The sequence below is a fragment of the Manis pentadactyla genome, chromosome 7 (genome assembly GCF_030020395.1).
Source record: "Manis pentadactyla isolate mManPen7 chromosome 7, mManPen7.hap1, whole genome shotgun sequence".
Lineage (NCBI taxonomy): Eukaryota > Metazoa > Chordata > Mammalia > Pholidota > Manidae > Manis > Manis pentadactyla.
The window spans coordinates 144,728,550-144,751,489 of record NC_080025.1 but is presented as its reverse complement, the minus strand read 5'-3'; the positions used below and the strand labels follow the sequence as shown (position 1 = coordinate 144,751,489).

Genomic DNA, 22,940 nt, shown 5'->3' with positions numbered 1-22,940 from the left:
AAAATGTACAACATAAGGTAGTTATATGGACTTTGAAAAGGCTTTAAAACATGTACTTTCTATTATTCTGCCAAATAGGTGAACTCCTAAAAGTATGGAATGTGCTCACCCAGTATTGGGCCACTGTTGGGACTCAGTAAATGTTAGTAGCTTGTATCTTTTCTGCTTCTAGGTACATAAGCATCGTGTTCATTTTTATGGTATATTTGGTCATACAAGATGAGGTATAAGTTAATATGTAAATCACATGGATTGGTTGTTTCTTTTACAGATCACAAAAGTGGTTCTTAGCAAAGGTTGGAGGTGTCTTGAGTGCACTGTGTGTGAGGCCTGTGGGAAGGCGACTGACCCAGGAAGACTCCTGCTGTGTGATGATTGTGACATAAGTTATCACACCTACTGCCTAGACCCTCCATTGCAGACAGTTCCCAAAGGAGGCTGGAAGTGCAAATGGTACTCTAGGATTTACGTTTCCCTTGTTAGTTATTTAAGTTTGGAACTTTCCCACATAACTTTAGTTTTTAAAAATTGGCCACATCTGCTTAATTGCATAATACATGTTTATTATGATAGATATCACTAATCAGAAAAATTTCCAAGTATGCATTAAATAATTTTCCCCTATTCTGTTCATGTGTATAGACTCTTGCATTACAGAAACAAAATAACTAAGTAAATAAAATTGAGACTTGGGGGGGGTATTGGATTTCAGGTGTGTTTGGTGCAGACACTGTGGAGCAACATCTGCAGGTCTAAGATGTGAATGGCAAAACAATTACACACAGTGTGCTCCCTGTGCAAGCTTATCTTCCTGCCCGGTCTGCTATCGAAACTATAGAGAAGAAGATCTTATTCTGCAATGTAGACAATGTGATAGGTATTGTGCTGTTTTTTTCATCTTTTGCAAGCTTTCCTCTCTTAAATGTAGCAAAAGGAAATTGGAAAATAACTTCTTCCATCTTAAATTTAAGAAACAAGACTTTTTGCTTTCCAGATTTTCTGTCAGCTAGAAACTTACAGAAGTTTCCTGTTTTGTGTTCTCAATTCCAGACTAAGGATTTTAAACTTAGATCTTTTTGAGAGTTTATGAATTCTTGAAATTAGATGCAGAATTGCTGCCTGCATATATGCAGTTTCTCTGGAGGGTTTTTGAATCTTTTATTAGATTCTGTAAAGAATCTCAACACATTCTTTTTTCTTTAGCCACTTTTTCTTAAAGCTCTAGATCTAAATTAATAGTAGATACCAGCTCCTGCCCTTCCTGAGGAGTATGTGTGCAGCTTCAAAAATTAATTAATACTTTCTTTGGTTTCAATGGAGCATTATTGTGTTCTGTTAGCAGTTAAGCACTGTCCATATAGTATTAGTAATAGTATTATTTCATCAGTAGTACAGTATTCTCAGGACTCTGCCTACCAGTTCTTTGTTCTAAGGCAAGGTAACTCTTTATTTTCCACTTGCCATGCCACATCACTTACATGAACTACATCCCCCCCACAGTAGATGCACCCCCACATACCCCACCATTGGCAGTCTTGTGAATTCCTTACGCTTGCCCTGATGAGCTTCCTTGCTGTCTGTGAAATACTCCGTGTATGACCATAAAACAATGATCCTATCCTCCTCATATACTGTGCTTTTGCTTCCTTTCTAGTACTTGTTCTCACTCCTTTTCCTTTCCTTCTCTTAAGCTCTGAGAAATTTTGTGAGTCCATAGGCCTGGTTAGTAGCAAAGGGTAACATGGGCTCCATAGGAAGAGCACTTGAGGCTTAGGGGCTTTTAAATTTGGAGACTGTCGAATCCTGTTATAGTTTTTAAAAGGAAACCGTTCTCAGTATATTTCTTCTTTCCTTTTTTTTTTTAACGTACATATATGATCTTTTTAGATGGATGCATGCAGTTTGTCAAAACTTAAATACTGAAGAGGAAGTGGAAAATGTAGCAGACATTGGTTTTGATTGTAGCATGTGCAGACCCTATATGCCTACATCAAATGGTAAGAAACCAGCAGTGAGATTTTGCTCTTCCGCGGCTCACTGTGCCTTGCTCTTCATAGCCAGTGAGTGGGCTTAACTCTAGTTCTTTTTTCTTTCTGCGAAACTAGTAGTTGGACAAATATTTTATGAAAAATAAGGGTTTTGTGGTGGTGGTTGTTATAAATTAACTCTTATCCTAACTTAGTATGTTAACAGCTTGCTTACATGAAGAAATTATATTTTATATTTATATATATATATGCATATATATATATAAATATAAAATACATTTGAGCATCTATTTTAGATGCAAAATGTAATTTTGCTTTCAGAACTCATAGTCTTACAGCTATTAGCAATATGTAGAAATCCAGCACACTGCTTCCTTATCTTTAGCAGGTTTTCCTCTGTGATGTATTTCCTTCATCACTTCTTGCTATATTTTAAAGACAAGCCTTTAAGTCTTTTTAATGTTCAAGACTTTTTTTCAGTAAAATGGATACAAAAATAGAAATCTTAATCATACGTAAATATTTAAATACACTTTACCTTTTCTGAAAAAAGTACCTGATTTGTTTTTCATTTCAGTGCCTTCCTCAGACTGCTGTGAATCTTCACTTGTAGCACAGATTGTCACAAAAGTGAAGGAGCTAGGTAAAATCGGAAATGCTTTACTTGATTGTTCTTTACAAAAAGCATATAAATGCTTAATTTTTTTTTAACTGACTTGTCACACGTTATGTGAAACCTGCCTTGTTTATATGGATGGTCAATCTGAATTGCCTAATGATGGTAATCATTTCTATAATTGATAACATATAAATGTCCACCTTATCCAGCTTCGGTGGGAAAGTATTTCTATAAATTTCAGCAGATTGACAATGAAAATTATCATTCTTAAAGTGACCATTAACTCCATACCTACTTTTGTTCCATTGATATATTACTGTGCTTAGTTATCAATTGGCAGAAAAAAGGCCTAGTTAGCTTAGCAAGCAGAGATTCCTTTAGAATTAATTCAGTCTCTTACTATTTTTTCTGTAGTAGATCAGCCTCAAATGGTGATCAATCTGATATTCATATTAAACTACCATTCTTTTGTCTACTTCTGTTTGATCACATCTGATGCTTGTACAGAAATCGTTCCAATGAATGGTAGTTTTTGTATATTTAAAAATTTGCAGGACTTTGACTTATTTACCAACTCTCCCTGTAAGTGATTATACTTATACTTTGCTTTCCAGATGGGCCTCTGGAGTACTCTTGTTTCTCTCGTGTAAATTGGTCCTCACACTTTAGTCTGAAAGGATGCTGCAGGAAAAGGCTCCTAGTCCAGGAGAAGCTGAAGCATTACTTTTAGCTTCTGTGCTTTCTTTCTAAGTTATTTTGTTGATAAATGAAAAACAAACAACAGGAAGACCCATTTTTAAAGCTTGCAGTCTTTCTGCCTATAATCCAAGGAAGTTTGGCCAATTATTCATAGTTTTAATTGATTACTATTTATTTGTGCATTGCATAGATAATTTCTTCAGAGAAGTCACATTCCCTTGACATAGGTATTTTGGAACAATAATCAACTTAGAAAATTATAGCAAGAGTTTTTAATTTGTATCCTTGGGATATTATAATTTTAGATCCGCCCAAGACCTACACCCAGGATGGTGTGTGTTTGACTGAATCAGGGATGACTCAGTTACAGAGCCTCACAGTTACAGTTCCCAGAAGAAAACGGTCAAAACCAAAGTTGAAATTGAAGATTATAAATCAGAATAGTGTGGCTGTCCTTCAGACCCCTCCAGACATCCAATCAGAGCATTCAAGGGATGGTGAAATGGATGATAGTCGAGGTAATACTAATTTATTTTCCATGGAATATGTTTGCAAGAATTAAAGCATAAAATAGCTTTTAAAATATGTGTAAATTATCTAAGTGAATTCTCTTGACTTAGGTCACTCTTCATGTGTGAATCGCTGGTCGTCTTGGACTGTGTGCCCTTTCAGGGTCTCTTCCTTTCATTTATCCTTTGGAACAGACCTTCATTACAGAAATCTCCAGGGGCGCCATATCTTGAGGGTCACAGATGGAAAAATTCAGAGGGCTTTGACTCTAGTTTGCTAGGTAGCAGCATAAAGCTCCTCTGATGCTGTCAGCTTGGATACCATGCTCAAGTTAAAGTAGAACTCGATTTCTGCATTCTAAAGATGAAAAAGCCATCATAATTTTCAAGTATAAATTTATGTTCACAGATGTTCATCATAAACTATCTGTTCATAAACATTTTCTTGATCAGAATAAAGATCAAGGATTTTCTAGTTGAATTCTTGAAATGACAAAGTAGTTTTAGTAGTATTAAATTCAATATGACTTATATTTTTGTTTACCTTTGTGGAAGGTCACCATCGGCCTATTTATTTTTAGATTGGTTATTTTCAACTGATACAGAAATAAAGTAATAATTATTTTTGTCCCATCACACATTTTGTCATTTGACAGTATTGACTTAATGCTTACTGTGTGCTAGATGTTGGAAGTCTTAACCAGTAAACAAAGCAGATGAAATTTTCCACTCATGGAGCTTACAGTTTAATGTTATGAGAAAAGATTATTAAAACTATATAACATAGTAAGTTAGTTATAATATGTTTGACAAGTGCTGTGGAAAAAATAGAGTCACAGGAATTGGGGGTGTGTAACATGGTATGAAGGAGCAAGCAGTACTCGAGCACCGGCTTACAGAACTGAGTGAACCACGTGCTTATCTATGCAAGGAGCACCCCAGACAAGGGAAAGCCAGGGCAAACACCCTGGCTGGGAGGATGCCTGGCACGTTGGAGGAATGTGGTGGAGAACAGTGTGTGCAGCAGAGTGAATAAAAGGGATGATAGGAGGTAGAGCACATAGATCTAAGGAGAGAGGTGACTCAGTAGATCATGCATGACCGCCAGGTGATGCTTCAGGAATCTGCATTTACTGTGAGGGGAATGGAAGCCACTTGAGGTTTCTGAAGAGAAGAATGTACAATCGTGTATATGTCTTAGAAGGAATACTTGGCTATCATGTGAATAGACTGTGAGGCTCAAGGACTGTAGCATTTAAATCAGTTAGGAGGCCATTGCCATAGTCCAGGTGAGAGAATCATGGCTTAGAAGGAATGTGGCTTGTGTATATTCCTGCCACAATCACTTCTCACATTTCTTTTGCAGTAGTGTCTCTTTGGGTCTGTGTGGTTGGGAAAAAAGCTTTCTGTTGCTTATGTATAACCAGTGTTCAAATACTGTTGAACAGAAAGTTTGATTTTGAAGTAAGTGGTCTGGGGCTTGTGAAGAAATAGTCTGTATATCTAGGAGGAATTAATCACCAGCCAGAATACAGTTTCTGATGTACTGAAATGCCTGAAAAATGTTTCCATAGTTAATTTAAAGCTGGGAAATGCTGCATTTCACAAAATTTGAAGTTTCTCAAACAGAAAGCCTGAGGTTTTTCCTGTGACTACTGTTCTGTAGAAAAATGGTAATTGTTTTTTACCTGTCCAGTTTCCAGATTGAGGATGACAGAAGGTGTGTATCCCAATAGAAGTAATATTATACATTATGTTAAACATATAATACACACAAGATATTAGGTTCCACAGAAGTCCAAATTAATCTGTGATGTTCTTGAAATACTTACAGCAATACCCATTTTTTTCATTTTTTTTTTAACTCTGGATAATGTTTCTTTAGGGAAAGAAGTCACAAGCAATGACTTTAGAATACCAGAAATGAATTCCTTGTGCAATAAAAGCAGACCTCTGTTTCATCTACTGGGATCTGAAAACCTAGTTGATGCAAAAAATCCCAAATTAAGAAAACGAAACCACTCTGAGAGTGTTGGGAGTGGGAGCACAGTGCCTTTCCTCCCAGTGCCACCTGCATACACAGTGCAGACCCACGCAGTGGGAGGCAGAGCAGGAAGCGGTGGGCAGCCAGAGCCAGGGCCAGGGAGGGGCGGGGAAGGTGGGTAGGTATTTACCTCCTATAAATTGAAAATTTACTTTGGAACAGGTAATACGTTCACGTGGTTTAAAATTGGAAAACAATAAGGGTAAACAGTGAAAAGTGTCTCTCCCTGCCCCATCCTCTGCGAGTTCACTTCCCCAGAGGCAGCCATTCCTGTGTACCCTTCTGGACATGTTTTATTCAGATACAGGCAAATGGGTACATACGTTTTCTTTCCTTTTTTCTTACAGCTCTTTCCCTTGCCTTGTACTGTTCTTCATTTCCCTAGCCCCGGTTTTCATATTCCTTTGGATGGGTGGGGGCACTGCAGTTCCCTGGTTAATAGACCTGTAGTTTCTTCAGCCTTTTACTATGAACAGTAAAATGAGTGGCCTGGTACAGTTACAGTGGTGGGCCTGCAGGATAGATTCCTTGCTGAGTCACGGTATGTGCATTTGCTACTACTTTTCATAGGCAGCTTTTTATTTTTTTCAACTATTTGCACATGATTCGAAGAATTTACAAAGGGTTCCAAGAGTAAGCAATGAGGTTAACCTCCCTCCCGGCCAATCCAGCTCCTGCCCCAGAAAGAACTGCTGTGTCCTTACAGCCTTCCGGAGATTATCTGCATACACAAGTACATATTTATGGTTGAGTCTCTCATATTTGGGAAGTATGGACTGTCCTCCTCCATTGAAGCCATGGGAATCAGCAGGCTGTTGAGCTCTTGGGTAAAAGAGCCTTAACCTTCAGTGACACCACAGGGGTGGGCCTCCTGTAAACCACTTCATACTGTTTATCTTGGCCTGAAGGCTCACTGGTGTTACTGTCAATCTCAGAAAATGTGGCTCCATTGGCTTTCACGGTCTCCGTGTGCTCTTGAGGCTGCAGACGATCCCACAGAATTAATTTTGGAATTCCCTTTGGCCATCCTCTTGAGACCATCTTGATTCTCTCCCGTGTCGGGTATGTTCTGTGATCTCACGTGTTTTTCTTTCTTGTTTCTCACCCTTGCTTTGGTGGAACATATCTTCCATTTCCTAAGAGAGAATGTATGGAGGGCCAATTCTAGGGGCTCTGTACTTCGGAAAATGTTTTTATGTCACCCTTCTACATGGCTAATCTTTTCCAGGTTGAAATTCAATTTCCTTTCAGCATTCTGAAGTCATTGATCCCTTCTCTTTTAGTTTCTGGTATATAGAGCCCTTGATTCTTTGTACGTGGCCTGTGTTTTCTTTGGGAAAATTCTTTGCTCTCAGTGTTTTGAAATTTAATGTAGTTGCATCTATTTTAATCAATTTTGGATTTTTTCCCTTTACTTGGAAGGCTCAGAGGGTAGAGGCTTAGCTGCTGACTTCCTGGGAGTTTCATGGGGAAGGCGTGGTGGAAGGGGCGGGAGGCAAGAGGGTCAGCATTGAGCTGGCCTGCAGTTAACTGATCATGTCCTCAGTCCGTGGCCCAGTGCTCAGTTTCAGTTGTCCAGGCGTCCCGAGTCCTGGGAGTCACCATGGCAGCCTCCCAGTATGTGGAGCTGGAGGGAATGTCCATGTCGTTACTAAGGATTCTCGTTTTAGCTTTCCACGCATTTCCAAAGGTACCATGGTTCCCCACCTCAGCTTTTTGAGGATTGTGTTATAAATCGGATTTATTTTCTTGGTTCTTTCTACTCTCTACTGAGAATTTGCATTTGCTAAGTCATTATCATTCATCTTTCTGTTTTCTCCTTCCAAAATTGTGGATTTTCTACTTCCCTGTTTTCTCCATCTTTGGGGTCCATCTTTCAAAAGTAAATTGCTTAGCTCTATTTTTAATAGGATTTTAGGAGAGTGAAATTAGATACATGAATTTACTCTACCATCTTAACCCCAAATTCCTTCATATTTATTTTTCACTGGGTTTATTTTGAGGTGAACAGTTGGTATTTTGTTATCTTTGGTGCTTAAGTTTCAGTAAATAAATATCTTTTCATGGCTTAGTCTTAGGTATAGAGAACAGTTATCATATTGTCACGAATTGGTCCCAAACATCGGTCTAATATCAAAACCAAATACACTGTTCATGGTACTACAGAAATATGTTATCTATGATACTTAGAAGAGTGAAGAAAATAATTAACAATTTAATGTTAAATGTACTTAAGAACTTTTTCCCCCATAGTGTAGTGTAAAGCATACACAGCTTACAAAGTTTTGATTATCATAATCAAAGAGCATTATTCTCTTAAGAACTGTACTTTTATATGCATGACTTAATTTCATCTTTTCTCTCATTCAGTGATATATTCATTGATCCAATTGATTATTGAACTCATTGATTCAATAATCAAAGTGCATTATTCTCTTAAGAACTGCACTTTTATATGCATGACTTAATTTCATCTTTTATCTCATTCAGTGATACATTCATTGATCCACCTGTTAAGTACTATGCTAAGGATGTAGCTGTTAATAAGAGTCTTAATACCTGTTTTCAAGGAGAGTATAGTCTACTAAGGAAACATACTAAAAGAACCAATTAAAATGAAGCATAATGTTAGTGTATAGAAGCATATAATTGGAAGGTATCCTTGTCTAAATGTTGGGATTTCTCTAAGAAATTGATGGCTGAATAAATCCTGAGAAATGACTGGCCGGAAGGCAGAGGTTGGGGAGGTAGTGGAAGAAAGCATTTGATTCATTGAAGGAACTGAATATAGCTCACGGTGGTCAGGGTGAGATGAAACTGGGGAGTTTACGAGAGACTGTGACAATGGGCCTTACAACTTAAACTGCATTTTGAGGTCACTGAGAAGATGTGACAGGATTTTTTTTTTAAATTAAGGTATCATTGATACACATTCCTATGAAGGTTTCACAAGAAAAACAATGTGGTTGCTACATTCACCCATATCGTTGAGCCCCACCCCACCCCCATACCCCACTGCAGTCACTGACTGTCAGTGTAGTAAGATGCCACAGATTCACTACTTGTCTTCTCTGTGGACATGACAGGATTTTAAGCAGAAAATGGATATATATTTATAGAAAGATAATTTAGGCTGCAGTTTAAAGAACTGATTTGAGAGAAGGTTAGCCTGGAGGCAGAGAAGGTAGATAGGAGGAGGATCTTGCAAGAAGTCAGGATTGCACTACAATGGTAGCAGAGAAAAATGAAATGCTTTTGAGACATAGTGAGGAGTCTTGGTTGTGGGAGAAAAGAGGTAAGGAATTGTCAAGGCTGTCCCCCAGGATTCTGGCTTCTCCAGGGCACATTTCCATGTTTTTTTAATTGTGACAGATAATAGGAGACTATCTGGAAAGGGAGGTTTATACACAAGTAGTTCAGTTTGGGATATAGTTTTCAGTAACTAGATATCACCTGATTTCAGCTCTAGTTGATGCTGGGAAGAGAGTGCTGGTCTAGAGAGAGCGAGCTTTGGGATCATAGACCTGAAGACATAATTAAAAGCTGGGAAAATGATCTGTTAAGTGCAAATGGATTTATAATTGTGTTTTTGAGTGTTTTCTCTGTGTGTCTCTCCTTCCCGGGTCTTAGTGTTTCATTTCCTTAGAACAGTGCATTCGTAGCATGAGTTCTACAACCATTTGGGGCCTTTTCCATCTCTTTCTGTACTTTCCTTAGCAGCTGGGGTGGCTGGTTAGAATGGCTTGGTGGCCATTTTGCTTTGCATTTCCTATTACATAGTAATTACGTATTTGATAGGTTTTTCCAATTTTATCTGATACTTACTTTTTTCCAGAAGGAGAACTGATGGACTGTGATGGGAAGTCGGAGTCTAGTCCTGAACGGGAAGCTGTGGATGATGAACCTAAGGGAATAGAAGGAACAGAGGGTGTCAAAAAGAGGAAGAGGAAGCCATACAGACCAGGTAGAGAGCCGAGCCAGACAGCTTAACTGGACCAAAGCCCAGTTAATCTAAGAGAAACCTGAGGGCTTTGATTTATAATTAAATAATCAGAATGAAATTACAGCATCTTAACTCTCTAAACTGAAATTTGTGTGAAGAACTAAACTATTTGAATATGGTTTTTAAGGTAGCCAATTTCTTAGTCGAGTATGTGAATACTTCACAATAAATAGTAATTTTTATGCCTTATCCCAGATGTTACCCATTTTTTTAAATGCTCTATTTACTAGATTGGTTTTTATTAATAGTTGGATTTTTAAAGCTATTTATATATTTTCCCTTGATGTGTGCTTCTGTATTTTTTTTCATTTTCAGCATTGACTTTCTAATACTTTTATGTTGTTTTAAAATATTTCAGTTTTTATGCAGGAGTACCAGGAAGTGAACAATATGAAGGTGACATGACATGATTCCTATACCTCTTAATATTTATAGTCCAATGAATGCCATGGCTGATTAAACACTCTTACTTGGGACTCTCTGTCTCCCAGGCAGAGAAGAAAAAAAACTGCCTTGCTGGCTGGATGTTGTTTGCCTTACTGGAAAAAAATTACTGAAATGGTCACACTGTAGATCTTGTAGGCTTTCTTTAGGCAGTTTATTAATGTCTATTTACCAGTCAGATGAGGTATTAAGTTGCATCTGTTCAATCTTTATTCTTCTGATTGCTCACATTTTATTGGTTAGTGATCTAAATATTTTCTGATGTGTAAGGAAAGACTTTCTCACTGTGTATTTCATGAGACGTTAAAAGTAACCTTCCTCACAGTGGCCACGTCAGTACTAAGGACCTGGGTGAGCTTCATCCAGATCATTGTATAAAATGATTTAGTTTCTTCCTAATCACGAGGCTCACAAGTGTGCTTACTTTTTAGACACTGAAAATTCCTTCTAGGAACTTAAGTTTAATTTGTTTCCCCTGTCTCTGTCTGTCTTTGCCTTACATAGAAGTCATCCTCGAATTGAGGGCCCTTTTAGGTCACAAAGTATATCATTAGACAACTGTGTCATTTGACAAAAGCTGTTGGTGTTGAGTATATGTCAGGCACCATTCTAAGCACTTTACAGCTACTAATTTATTTAATCCTTCTAATGTGTGTGAGAAGGGGCTATACCTTATCTCTGTTTCATCCGTGAGTGACCTGAAGCACTGCAAAGCTAAGTAGTAACAGGACTACACAGCTGGGCTCCAGATCTCCTGCTCTTGTCTGCAGAGTTGTGTCATGTTTCATGTCTAAAGGCCCAACTAGTAGGGACTGGACACATTGCCCCTGAAGTTGTACTGATTTTGTTTGGATCAAAGAGTTTGTATCTTACATCTATTCTTCTTTGGCTAATGTGCAAATGATTTGAAGGCTGATAAATGAGTTACTAGTATTTGTTAAATAAACAATTATAATCTGTAATGATACTCTGATGTTGTTAATAGAAGAAACATATGCAGTCTTTCAGTACTCTAATGGGTTTTTACTCTTATTTGATTAGTGATAAGATAACAACAGCTTTGATTTCTTTTATTTATTTCCAAACTTGTGTTTTGCATAAAAATGAGATTATTGATTTAAATTCCATATTGAGTTTGGGAAATGCATCACTGTTTAAGACTGAACAATTTCATTCTGCTTACTATGGGAATGTAGGGAGAAAATATTCATTTAAGGTTACCCAATTTATTTTTTGGATAGGTATTGGTGGATTTATGGTACGGCAAAGAAGTCGAACCGGGCAAGGAAAAAACAGAAGATCTGTGATCAGAAAAGATTCCTCCGGCTCTATTTCTGAGCAGCTCCCTGGCAGAGATGATGGTATGGTACTGAGTTTGTTCCATCAAGCCCTTTGTCTTGACCTCCTATGGAAAAGAACTGTCCTAAATAGCGGTACAGTCACAACCTGATTGCTTCTCATTGACCGAAGGATTTGAGTGCCTGTAGAGTTCACACTTGTAACAGAGAAATTAGGTGTGTAAGGAAATGATTTGAATCCACTAGACTCTCTTCCTTTGAGATTTTTTAAACTTTTTCCTGTGCTAAATATAAACAGTTTAGGGACTGAATTATTAGTTACATCAGGTACTGTCTGGTCATCTCACAAAAAGCCTTTCTTTGCCTGCCTTAGCTATTTGGCATAAAATTGGAAAATTCAGCTATTTGGCTGAAAATGACACAGTCTCCCAATGATTTTTTAACAAAATCATATAATATTTTACAAACACATTTCCAGATTAAGTCTGTGCGTTGTCCTCAGAGCTTCAAAGGAAGCTAATCACTGCATTACACCACAGCTTCAGGATGTTTTGGTGAAGACTGTGTCATCAGTATGGCCCCCATCTGTACACCTCATACATTTTACATGCTTTATGGGGTGTGTTGGGAAAAATAAGATGTTTCAGCCTATGCTCTGAATAGTCTTCTATTACCATGGGGTGAGGTTTTGACCTATGAATTAATAAAAATTAGAAATTGCTGCACATTTTTAAAAGGAAGCACCATAATGGTTTTAAATAAATTTCTAATATGACTGAATATGGCTATGGTTAGCACTAATTAAGAAATGTGATATGTTCAATGAAACTATTTTCTGTGTTCCATCTCTGTCTCCTTATTCTGTCCTCTACTTTTTTTAGTTCAATATTTTGTTCCTTCACCTGTGTCATCCAAAATCATTTAATTTTTAATTTTTATGCATATTGTCCTCTTCTTTGAACATTTTGTAGTTTCTTCTACAGTTCACTCTTCCTAGTTTGAGTTGTCTTTGTTTCTTCAGATAATCAAATTGATTGACACATCTGCTTCTACTCTGTGTATCTCCTGGCCCCTTTCTTCTAGAGCCTCATTCCTTTGTGTTGTGTGAGTTAGATCGATGTGTATACATTAAATTGTATTTATTTTTTTACTGTGAGCTCATATTCTTTAGAACGTTCTCTGAACTTCTTTGGGGACTGAATTGAGGGTGGGTTTTTGCAGAGAATATTTGTGCTTATTAAAGCCAGGAAGGTGAGGTACACCTACCCCAGGACTTCTTTAGGTTAAATTCTTAGGTTGAATTTTTTTGGTCTACTTATGTTGTATGAATTCAGGTTTCTTACACATTAGGGCTATACTGAGTTTATAAAAAAAATTTTTCATTTTTTGCCTTTGTACTCAGCTCCAAATTTATGACAAGATGACAAACAGCATTTGTTGCTCTTGGTGGTGTGGAGAGGGGTTGGGCAGGGGGGTGAACAGAAGGGAGAAGGACAATGGAAGGGTGTGTTCTTGTTGATCCAGCCCTGAGCGTGGAGCCCTTCAGGGTCCCACCTTCGTACAAGGCCCTCTGATAAATCTCTCCACCTTGAGGTGAGGCCGTAAACTTTGTCTTTTATTCCCCATCCTCATAAGGCACTAAAAACTGGAGTTCAGGGTCATTGGATTTTAGCAAAATTTCAGAGAGCTTTAGTGAGTTCTTGCATATTTCTGTGGTCCCTGTTTTATTGCAATTTTTGGTCTTTAAGGAGCATTTATTCTGGCAGTTTACTGTTACATTTAAAAAATTGTTTAACAAATGTTTATCCAAAAAAAAAAAATGTTTATCCACTATTTTTTGTTGACTTCAGTAGTCAGTCTACCTGTGTCGTCAGTCTGGTAACCCACGTGCCCACAACTGACTTTCAGAAAGGATGTGTCATTCACCCTAAGAAGTAAATGAGAGCATCGTTTGATTGCTCACTTCTCTGCTTTAAGTAGTGTACTTGTTCCTGTGCTACCTTCATAGTCCAAAATTATTTTATTTCCATTTCTCTGAATTTAAGATTGAGCATTGAGAGCATTTTTATGAGCATACTCACAGATTGTTGTATATTATCACAATATGTAGGTACTACAAATACCTAGTTTGCAGTAAGTCCCTGAATTTGGGATTGCTGGATTAAAGGACACACAATTTGTTCTTTTATTTTTAAAAAAAAAGACATACATTCTTAAAAAGACTTTTGTTGGGTATTCTCAGTAAACTTTATAAAAAGATGGTACCTGCTGAAATCCCTTCAGCAGTATAAGAGTAGCCATTTCTTCATACTCATGAGCATTGGGTAGTTTGTTTTTTAAATCTTGAACAAAATCCCAGTGTTACAGAAAGCAAGTTTTTACTTTGTAAGGAATACTCATCAAGAGTAAGAAACATGCTGATAGTAAATAGATGTGAAATGAATCCTTTATGATACTTAACTAATAAACCTGCTTTTGATTTTGTTTTGTGAGAAAGCTTGGCAAGTCATGCTGTGCACCTTAAACTTCTCTGGTGCTGTGTGTCAGTTGTATCAGTAAAGCTGGAAGGAAAAGGAAAAGGCGTGTTTGTATGGAACTGTGTGTATGTTGGTACGCTGTAAAATTACTTTGGGTGGATTTGTCTGAAAAATTTAAATACCACATATTTATAAATGTGACTATTGTTTCAGGCTGGAGTGAGCACTTACCAGATACTCTAGTTGATGAGTCTGTTTCTGTTACTGAAAACACTGAAAAAATAAAGAAGAGATACCGAAAAAGGAAAAATAAGCTTGAAGAAACTTTCCCTGCCTATTTACAAGTAATACTTTGCTTTACATTATATTATGTAGCTTGCTAATGAAATAAATGTAAAATAATGTATTGAGTTTTGAAAAATACTTTGTTTTTGTTAATGTTTTGCTTACTTTGTTTTTAATTAGTCATCACAAATGCTATTTTCCCTTCCAGGGCCCCCAAAATGAACATTTGTTTGTTTTGTGCTTTTATACTTTACACAAATGTCTTTTTTATCCCTGTTTTTCACTTGTGAATATTTCATAAGACACATAAAGACACTTTGGGCTGGGGGAGCTCATTCTTCCAAACAGTCACACCCTTTTGCTCCCCAAACTCAAATCCTGTGGATGTCTCCCTCTCCCATGCAGGTCATCCCTGAATAAAGGTGGGTTCCTAGCAGCCAGAGTTCCAGCTGTCATAATGATTTACTTCTTTAGTAGCCCAGTGATCCAAAGATTTAAGCACAATTGTTTTTGTTTTCTAAATACACATCAGCAAAATAGCCCTCAGTGTGAAGAAGTCACATTTGACAGACGTAGACTACGTGGAAATAGAAATCATTCTAGTCCGTCTTATAAATATGAAGTCACAGGAGAGTTCAAGGCCATGTGAACATATTGGAAATAGTCCTGTGTTAGAAGTAGGACTGAATTTAAACATCTATCTCTGCCACTGGCTAATTCTAGGCTCCTGAGCATGTTGTCCATCATCCTTCCTTGGGCCTCTATTTCTTCTTGGGTAAAACTTGAACTGGGACAGACTATCAGTGAGTGTCCATCCTCATTTCAGTGTTTCTGATCTGTCCTTTCCAGAGAACAGTGGTCTACAGAGATACATCTTTATTATTTGAATTGTATTCATTTTACCTTAATTTTTCATTTAGCTGTTACTAGTTTAATTGGTTTTTAAATACATTTCCTTGCAATTAATGTACAACTTCCTCAGGGTGTTTTTTAAAATTTTTTTACACTAATTAGAAGTACAGAAATCAAATATGCATTGGGTAAAACATCTGTTTTTAAGAAGTAACACTTTTAAGCATGTAATTTAAGTATATAGTAATTATGAATGTAAATTTTTATTAGACAACTAATATCTTAAGATCAGTGTCCATTTTAAAGAGTTGAGCCTTGAAAGTCAGAGTCCTGGTTTTGAATCCCATTCTGCTACCAGTTAGCTCTGTGATCTGGTCCCTTTTAGCATCTGTGTGCCCCCGTTTTCTCATCCATAAAATTGTGGGTCATACCTACCACACAGAAATGTTGAGAGATTAAGAATTAATGTAGGTAAAGTGCTTAACTCTGTGTCTTACGAGACTCTCTGTCTTCAGTGAATGTTTTATTTTGTGCTTTATTCCCTTTAGATACCCCTTCATCCTAGATTTATACCTTTTTGAAATATGTAACAGTAATGGGATTGGTCAGGAAAAGGACCCATTCATTGTTGGGATTGCAGGTAGCTGCATCCTCTCTGTTGTGTGTCCTGTCCCTTCTCAGTAGTCCTTTCTGGGAGGATGGAATGTGTGACATGGTTCCCGTTGGCTGCCCTTCCCAGCCTGTGGGCCCTTCTGTGAAGTGTGATCTACATTTAGGAAGCTTTCTTTAACAGTTTACAAAACTATGAAAACTGACCGTCTCATACTTTGGCAAAAGAGTCTTTAAAAGTAGTGACTCTTGATTTGCTGGTAACTGCTGATTGATTGAGCTCTAGATCGGTCTGCCAGTGTGCAGGTGTGACTCCTCGGGTGGATGTCAATAATGGCTAACTTTTTTTTTTTTTTTAGCATGAAGGAAACCTTTCTAATAGTACTGTTTCTTGGACACCTCGTGATAGCAGCCGTATTTTTCCCCCCTCATTGGGGGGAATACACAATGACAAAAAATAATACATAGTGACAAATCCTAGGAATTGAGTAACCATTTTTTTCCAGTTTATCCTTATTAATCACAAGTGTCAAGATAAACTATAAATAACTCTGTATAATCCACCCAACAGAAATATTTATGTGATACACTAAGAGCTAGTGGTGCCTGGTGAACTCAGGAGCCCTAGTAGTAGATCCAGTCACCAGGTGGTTCTGGGAGTCAGTGGTAGGGTTACCAAGTCAGAAACCTGTGGAGCCACTCCTTGATGTTAACTACAGGAAACGAAAAGCCACCAGAATAATAATGTTACAGCTTTTGGTAAATACCACCATAATCATCATGAGTCATTTAATAACTGATATTAAAGCTAACATATTAGAATACTATTTAATGTATTTTAAAAGGAAATATTTTAACATATCAACTACACTTGAATAAAAATAGATTTTTCTTAAAAAAATATTCTTGCTACTGGTGATTTCACAGATTCATACCGAAGGCATTAAATAAATGACCTTTAAAGTTCTAATATGCTTTTTGCTGTTCAGCATTTTTCCTAATCATAAAAGCATTACTGGTAGAAGAAACAAACCATCTTCTCCCCAGTGCTCTAGCTCAGTGGATTTTCAGGTTTCTCTTTTTCATAGTGAAATAACTTAGTCATTTAAAAAATATGAAAATTTCAAATCAAATATATCATCACCTCTACCAGACTTCACATACCTCCTCTCTCATCCCTTTTTGAAAGTTAGGTTTGCTAATAGTTTGATGTTTATCTTTTCAGAACTTGTTTATTATTTATTTTTGCATAGTCATAACAGTGTTGGTTTGTATTTCATGTTTTGCTGGACATATCACTCAGTGCGCTTTCTTTTAATACTATATTTTAGAGCTTTTCTTTGATAGCATAGCTCTACATGCTTTTTAAAAATGGGTGTATTTTGTAGTGTGGATGTCTGTAATTTATTTAGTCGCATGCCTTTTGACAGACATTGAGGCTGTTTTCATTTCTTTGGTATTATAAAAAATGCTGCAGTGAACCTTTTTCCTGTGTGTATCTTTGTTAATAGTGTTATAAATTGTTGGAAGTTACTGCAAAATCGCCCTCTACAAAGGATCCCTTTTCTAGATGGATCACATTGTAGAAAATAGACTAATGCAGAGTCATTGTGTTGAAGTGAGGGAAGGGAGCCAGCCCCAAGGGCTTCCCTTTGTCCTGTTCACTGAACCTTGAGATCTTTGAGGGAGATTGTTGAGCTGTAAGGAACCCAGTTGAAACACTGGTCTCCAGAGTAGAGAAGGTGTATCGAAATGGAGAAATGTTAATAAGAGTGACTGAATAAAAAGCCAAAGCCTTTTGTAGTAGTAAATTTTGTCCATATAGTACAGTTAAAGTGACTATAAAAACTCTCTTCCAGATTTATAGCATGTCACATCTTAATGTGGTTATATGAGTCAATATGAGTTTACTCAACCTACCTAAATTATGTAAATATTAAAGCTGTAGATCAAACGCTAGCCTCTGCAAGTAAACTATAAATATTAATAATATTCATGAAGCTTCAGTTTTTCTTATAATACATATTAAGATGCCAGTAGTGTTATAAATTTACCAATTTTTAAATTTAATTGTAGCTTAATCTGGAATTACTGAGTTACAGTGCAGTTGCTAGAAGCACATTTGACAGAATTGTGTGACTATATTTGCATAATTTTATTTGTCTCTAATAAAACTACAAAAAGACCTTTTAAAATAAGGGCAACCTATATAAAAGAATTGACAGAATATTTATTTTCTGTATTGTTAAATATCCAGCTTTTCTGTTATTTCTGCCTTGTCATAAACAATGACAATTATCTGATGTCATTTCAGAATTTTATAACAGTCAATCATTTTCGTATGTGTTTATCTCTATCTAGGAAGCTTTCTTTGGAAAAGATCTTCTAGATACAAGTAGACAGAACAAGCTAAGCTTAGATAATCTATCAGAAGACACAGCTCAACTTCCATATAAAACAAACATGAATACAAATTTCTTGGATCCTTCTTTAGATCCACTACTAAGTTCATCTTCAACTCCACCAAAACCTGGAACTCACGGTATGTGGAATAATTCACAAATGCTTTATCATATGACATTCATCTTCCTTTTAATTAAACCTTTAAAATGCTTTAGTTTGGCCTCATTTGCATTTTTAAAGTCAAATTTCATCAAAGTATAACTTGCATTCATTAAATGCAGCCATTTGAAGTGGACAGGTCTAGAAGATTGGCAAATAAATGTACCTTTGTAACTACCACCAAAATCAAGAGTTACAAAAGAAAAGCATTTGCTTTACACTTTTTTGAGGGTCATAAGGATGTGTACTTTGGCCATAGTTGGTGAGTTATGATATAAAACAATAATCTTTGACTTAAAATGGATTTTTGTCACATAACCCAAAGAAATTACAAGATGAAAAAAGAATGTTTAGTTGGGAACTGGGTGACAGACTGTGTTAATAAAGGGGAATTATATTGCATTGGGTCACCATTTGGGCCAGGTAAATCTTTGTTGGAGGAGAGGGTCCATTGGGTGCATTTTGGGTGCATCTCTGTTCTCGGAACATCATAATGTTCAGTATCTCTGGATATTGCCAGTTGACCCCTGCAAAGCTGCCCAAGGTGGGGCCACTGCCCTAGATAACAGTGAAATTGAGAGCTTAGTATGTTTGTAAACTACTGTTAACCTCAGCAAGGCTCTAGGAGTTTAGTTTGGAGTGTAAGAGATGTGTTCACAGTTTTTTCAATACTTCTAGATTTTTATCTTAATATCAATTATAAATTAATGTTCTTCTGACAAGCTTCCTTTTTGCCATTGATTATATTTGTTACTCAGTTAATTTCATGAGCTAAATTTGGAAAATAATCTTAAGGCAGCCTTCCACTGAAAGATAACTTTTGATATATTAAGTATTTTCAGCTTCATTTACTTGGCATTACCCTTGATTGAAATACAGGCTTTTAGTTTTGATTTTAACTTCTCGAAATAATTAGCAATCTTACCTCCTCTTGTACAAGGCACACATCCAGTCTCCTCACTGTTGGTGAGGAATGTACAGCACTGGACTAAAGGTCACGCTTTTTGTTTAATTTTACCAGGTCATTTTGTTTTTACTTCTTTTGATTGATCTCACTTAACTTTTATCAGTGTCAATATGTAATAAAAAATGTATAGTGACAGGCCTCTGTGCCCCTCAAAGGATGTCTTACTGTGAATGACATCTTATAAAAATCTTGACTAGCCATTTAAAGACTTAAATAGAAGTTATTTGCACTTGAGGTTTTTTTGTGTGTGTGTGTTTTGCATTGGTATCATTAATGTACAGTTACTTGAACAACATTATGGTTACTAGACTCCCCCTATTATCAAGTCCCCCCCACATACCCCATTACAGTCACTGTCCATCATCGTTTGCACAGGAAGGACATTGATAAACATTATTTTTATTCCTGCTTCCTTTATTTGAAGTTATTTTCCACAAAACTGAAAGGGGAATGGTTTACTGATAAGCTAAAACTTGGAGTGCTAGGATAGCACCCATCTCAAAACCTAGACTGAAGTAAGGTTCTTTGCAGCTGAAACATTTCTTTTCTAACGAGTTATGACTTTCTTTTGTTTTACATCCTATACATAAATTTTAGTAGTCCATTACATCAATTTTATTGATTTGTTGACGAGATAGATAATCTACTCCAATAGGAGTGAGCTGTTTAAATAGGATCTTTTGAAAAATGTTATAATTTGTGTAGTAGAGTACCACTGGTTTAATTAACACACAGTCTGTACATGACCCTTGAAAGAATAATCTAGAAATTTTTTTCTTTCAAGTATACTGTTGTTTAGAGGATACATTATTGAAATGATTTTATATCTCTAACACCTTTAGAAATATTTGGGCATACAAAATTAATACTAGTCTTTAGTTAGAAAAATTACAGTGGTCTTACAGATGTATGGATTCTTTTAAAAAAATCATTACTGGGACAAGGCTATTTGTATTTCACAGAGATACTTGATTCAGGATCTGGAATATTAATTTTATGTACACTTCTCCCCCCTTTTTTTAAAGGAAAAATAAAGTTGAAATGGATTAAAAAACTTACAAGTTCCTTAACTTAAATGATTAATATAATTACTAAAGCGCCTAAATATTTGCCTACTTGATTAAGCCAGAATCCCTTGGAGTCCTCCTTGACTGTTCATTATCTCACAGTCCACATCTAATACATCATCAAATTTGTCTCTGCCCTCAAAACGTATCCCAGAGGTAACCACTTCTCTCAGCTGTCCTGCCGCTACAGGGCAGCTGTCGCCCCTCTCACCCAGACCGCAGCGGGAGCCTGCTGACTGAGGCCCAGGCTTCCAGTCTGCCAACACTCCTCCTACCCCCACACCGGTCTCTCTCAAACATGGCAGTCACTACATGTGGCAGTCAGCTTGGTACCTTTAAACTGTCAGTCATATCCTCTCCCAGCCATCAACCTTCCAGTAGCTTCCTGTTACACTTCAGCCTTCACCATGACTCATGAAACCATACCTCATCTTGCTGGTTGCCTTTTTGTTAATATCCTGCCCCTCTTTTCCTTTATTACTATGACCACACCGGCCCCTTGAGTTGTTAAAACCCACCTGTCCAGTCATTACACCTGCCTTTGGTGTATTCTTTACACCTGCCGTTTCCCTTTATTCTCTCCATCTTTGTGCATATTCCTCCCTTCATTTAGAGTTCATGCTTGGTCAAGGTCTTCCTTGACCCCCACATCTTACTCTTTATTCCTTTTCCTCATGTTTTGTCTTTATGGCACTTACAGTGATACCATTTATTTACTAACTCCTGAGGAAATAAGCTCTGTGAGGACATGCTTTTGGTTTTAGTTACTTCTGTATTTACAGTGGCTAGAACAGTTTCTGTCAGCATAACCCATGGACATAATGCATTGGGTGCTCTAAATATTTTTTTAATGAAGAAGTGAATGAGTCATCAGTGAAGACTGAAGCTGGAAGTAGGCAAGTAACTAATGGTATCTGGTTGATACTTTACAAGGAATTCCTAAATAATGGGTTTGTTTTTCATATTTTACTTACCTGCTTCTGTATTTTCTGAAAGTCATTTTTAGGTATGCCTTCTAATGAATTTTTTTTGCTTTAATTCTTGTAGCATTCCGTTTCACTTTTATTGCCTTCAGGCTTTTATTTTAAATGTTATTGTTAATGTATATTAGTCAGAAAACAAAAATAGTCTTAATTTTTAATATTTTCTTGTTCAAAACATTGGAGTGCCTTTTCTATGAATTCCTTATTTCAGAAGTAATAATCTTAACCCTTTTGGGTCTAGTACTTACCTCTGCATCTGCTGTACTCTCAGGTTTTAGTAAATGGTTGAATGAGTGAGGGTGTTTTAGAATTTAATGTCTAGGAAAATAATTGAGACTTTGAAAAATATTTTTACTATATTCAGGTTCTGCTGATGACCCTTTAGCTGATATTTCTGAAGTCTTAAACACAGATGATGACATTCTTGGAATAATTTCAGATGACCTTGCAAAATCAGTTGATCACTCAGGTATATATAAATACTATTTGCCTAGTGTCTGTTTTATGATATGAGTAAGAAGTGTATGTGTATGGAACAAATTTAGTCTTTTCTCTGGAACTGAAAGAAAAAAAATTTTTTTGGCATTATCAAAGAAATTGTCATTTTATTGCTCTACCTTGGTTTTCCTGCTTTAGGAGGGGAATTAGCAAGTTAATTTTTGTTGTCTTTCTAGTTGCATCTTATTTAAGGCTTATCGCCTTAAAGTCCAGTCCTGCTGTATCTAATTTCTTCTTTTGTTTGCATTGCTCCTCACTCCTGCTCCTGTGGTAATCATCCGTTTTATTGGTTTGGGTCTTGTAGGTCTTGATTTATGCACTTTCCAGGTTGAGAGCTCACCTTTTCCATTTGGTAAGAAACTGAGCAGTGGATGACGGCTGACTAGAAGTAGTCTTTTTTTTATAGTGAATTCAGCTGAAACAGCCTGTAGGTGCATGCATATTTGTTATAGTGCTAATCTGTCACTAATCCATACTTTGCTTTCCCTGTTGTGCGTGCCGCTAAAGCATGGTACAGCAGTACTGGGTTTTGGTTGACTATCTCAGTAGTTTGTGTTTTTTTGTTCTGTTTTTTTTAAAGAATGGTTTTCTTCTTTTTAATATGTAATTTATAATATTGTCCAAATGTTACAGAGTTAGTTCCTAACACAAGATCAGTGAAGGGCAGACTGAATTTTAGTTTTTAATAATAATAATCTGATGCAGCATGTATAAAGGAAGTAGAAGGCCACTTTTAAATTGCTTAAAAGCCAATTTGTATGAGAAAGCATGTTTTAAGTATCATTTGTATCATATTTTGTGGCTATAGAATACTACAAAAATATGTAAAGTTGAAATTAGTCACAAAAGGATGTTTACTAAACATTGAGAATTATAGAACTTTTCATGAATGTATATGAGGCTTACCCCTTCTGTTTCACATACTGCATATAATAGACTACATTTGAAACCACTGTTTTTCAAGTTAAAGCAGTTATTTGTATATTGAATATAGTGTATTGAATCTTCATGTAGATTCTATCTTGTGCTTATTTTG

General features: G+C 36.5%; 1 protein-coding gene across 22 annotated transcripts in view; it reads left to right on the top strand.

Annotated features, from left to right (window-relative positions):
* The window catches only part of KMT2C (lysine methyltransferase 2C), a 295,862-nt gene that overhangs the window by 218,058 nt on the left and 54,864 nt on the right, over nucleotides 1–22,940 (top strand). For 18 of the 22 annotated variants that reach the window (XM_036899485.2, XM_057504924.1, XM_036899491.2 and 15 more), the window contains 11 exons: nucleotides 272–453; nucleotides 713–877; nucleotides 1,888–1,997; nucleotides 2,566–2,631; nucleotides 3,612–3,824; nucleotides 9,695–9,823; nucleotides 11,548–11,667; nucleotides 14,295–14,425; nucleotides 18,189–18,369; nucleotides 21,771–21,875; nucleotides 22,209–22,256. In XM_036899485.2, coding sequence (XP_036755380.2) covers nucleotides 272–453; nucleotides 713–877; nucleotides 1,888–1,997; nucleotides 2,566–2,631; nucleotides 3,612–3,824; nucleotides 9,695–9,823; nucleotides 11,548–11,667; nucleotides 14,295–14,425; nucleotides 18,189–18,369; nucleotides 21,771–21,875; nucleotides 22,209–22,256 — 1,450 coding nt within the window. The remainder of the gene's footprint in view (nucleotides 1–271; nucleotides 454–712; nucleotides 878–1,887; nucleotides 1,998–2,565; nucleotides 2,632–3,611; nucleotides 3,825–9,694; nucleotides 9,824–11,547; nucleotides 11,668–14,294; nucleotides 14,426–18,188; nucleotides 18,370–21,770; nucleotides 21,876–22,208; nucleotides 22,257–22,940) is intronic. The other 4 variants (XM_036899495.2, XM_036899492.2, XM_036899486.2 and 1 more) reach the window with 3 other exon arrangements.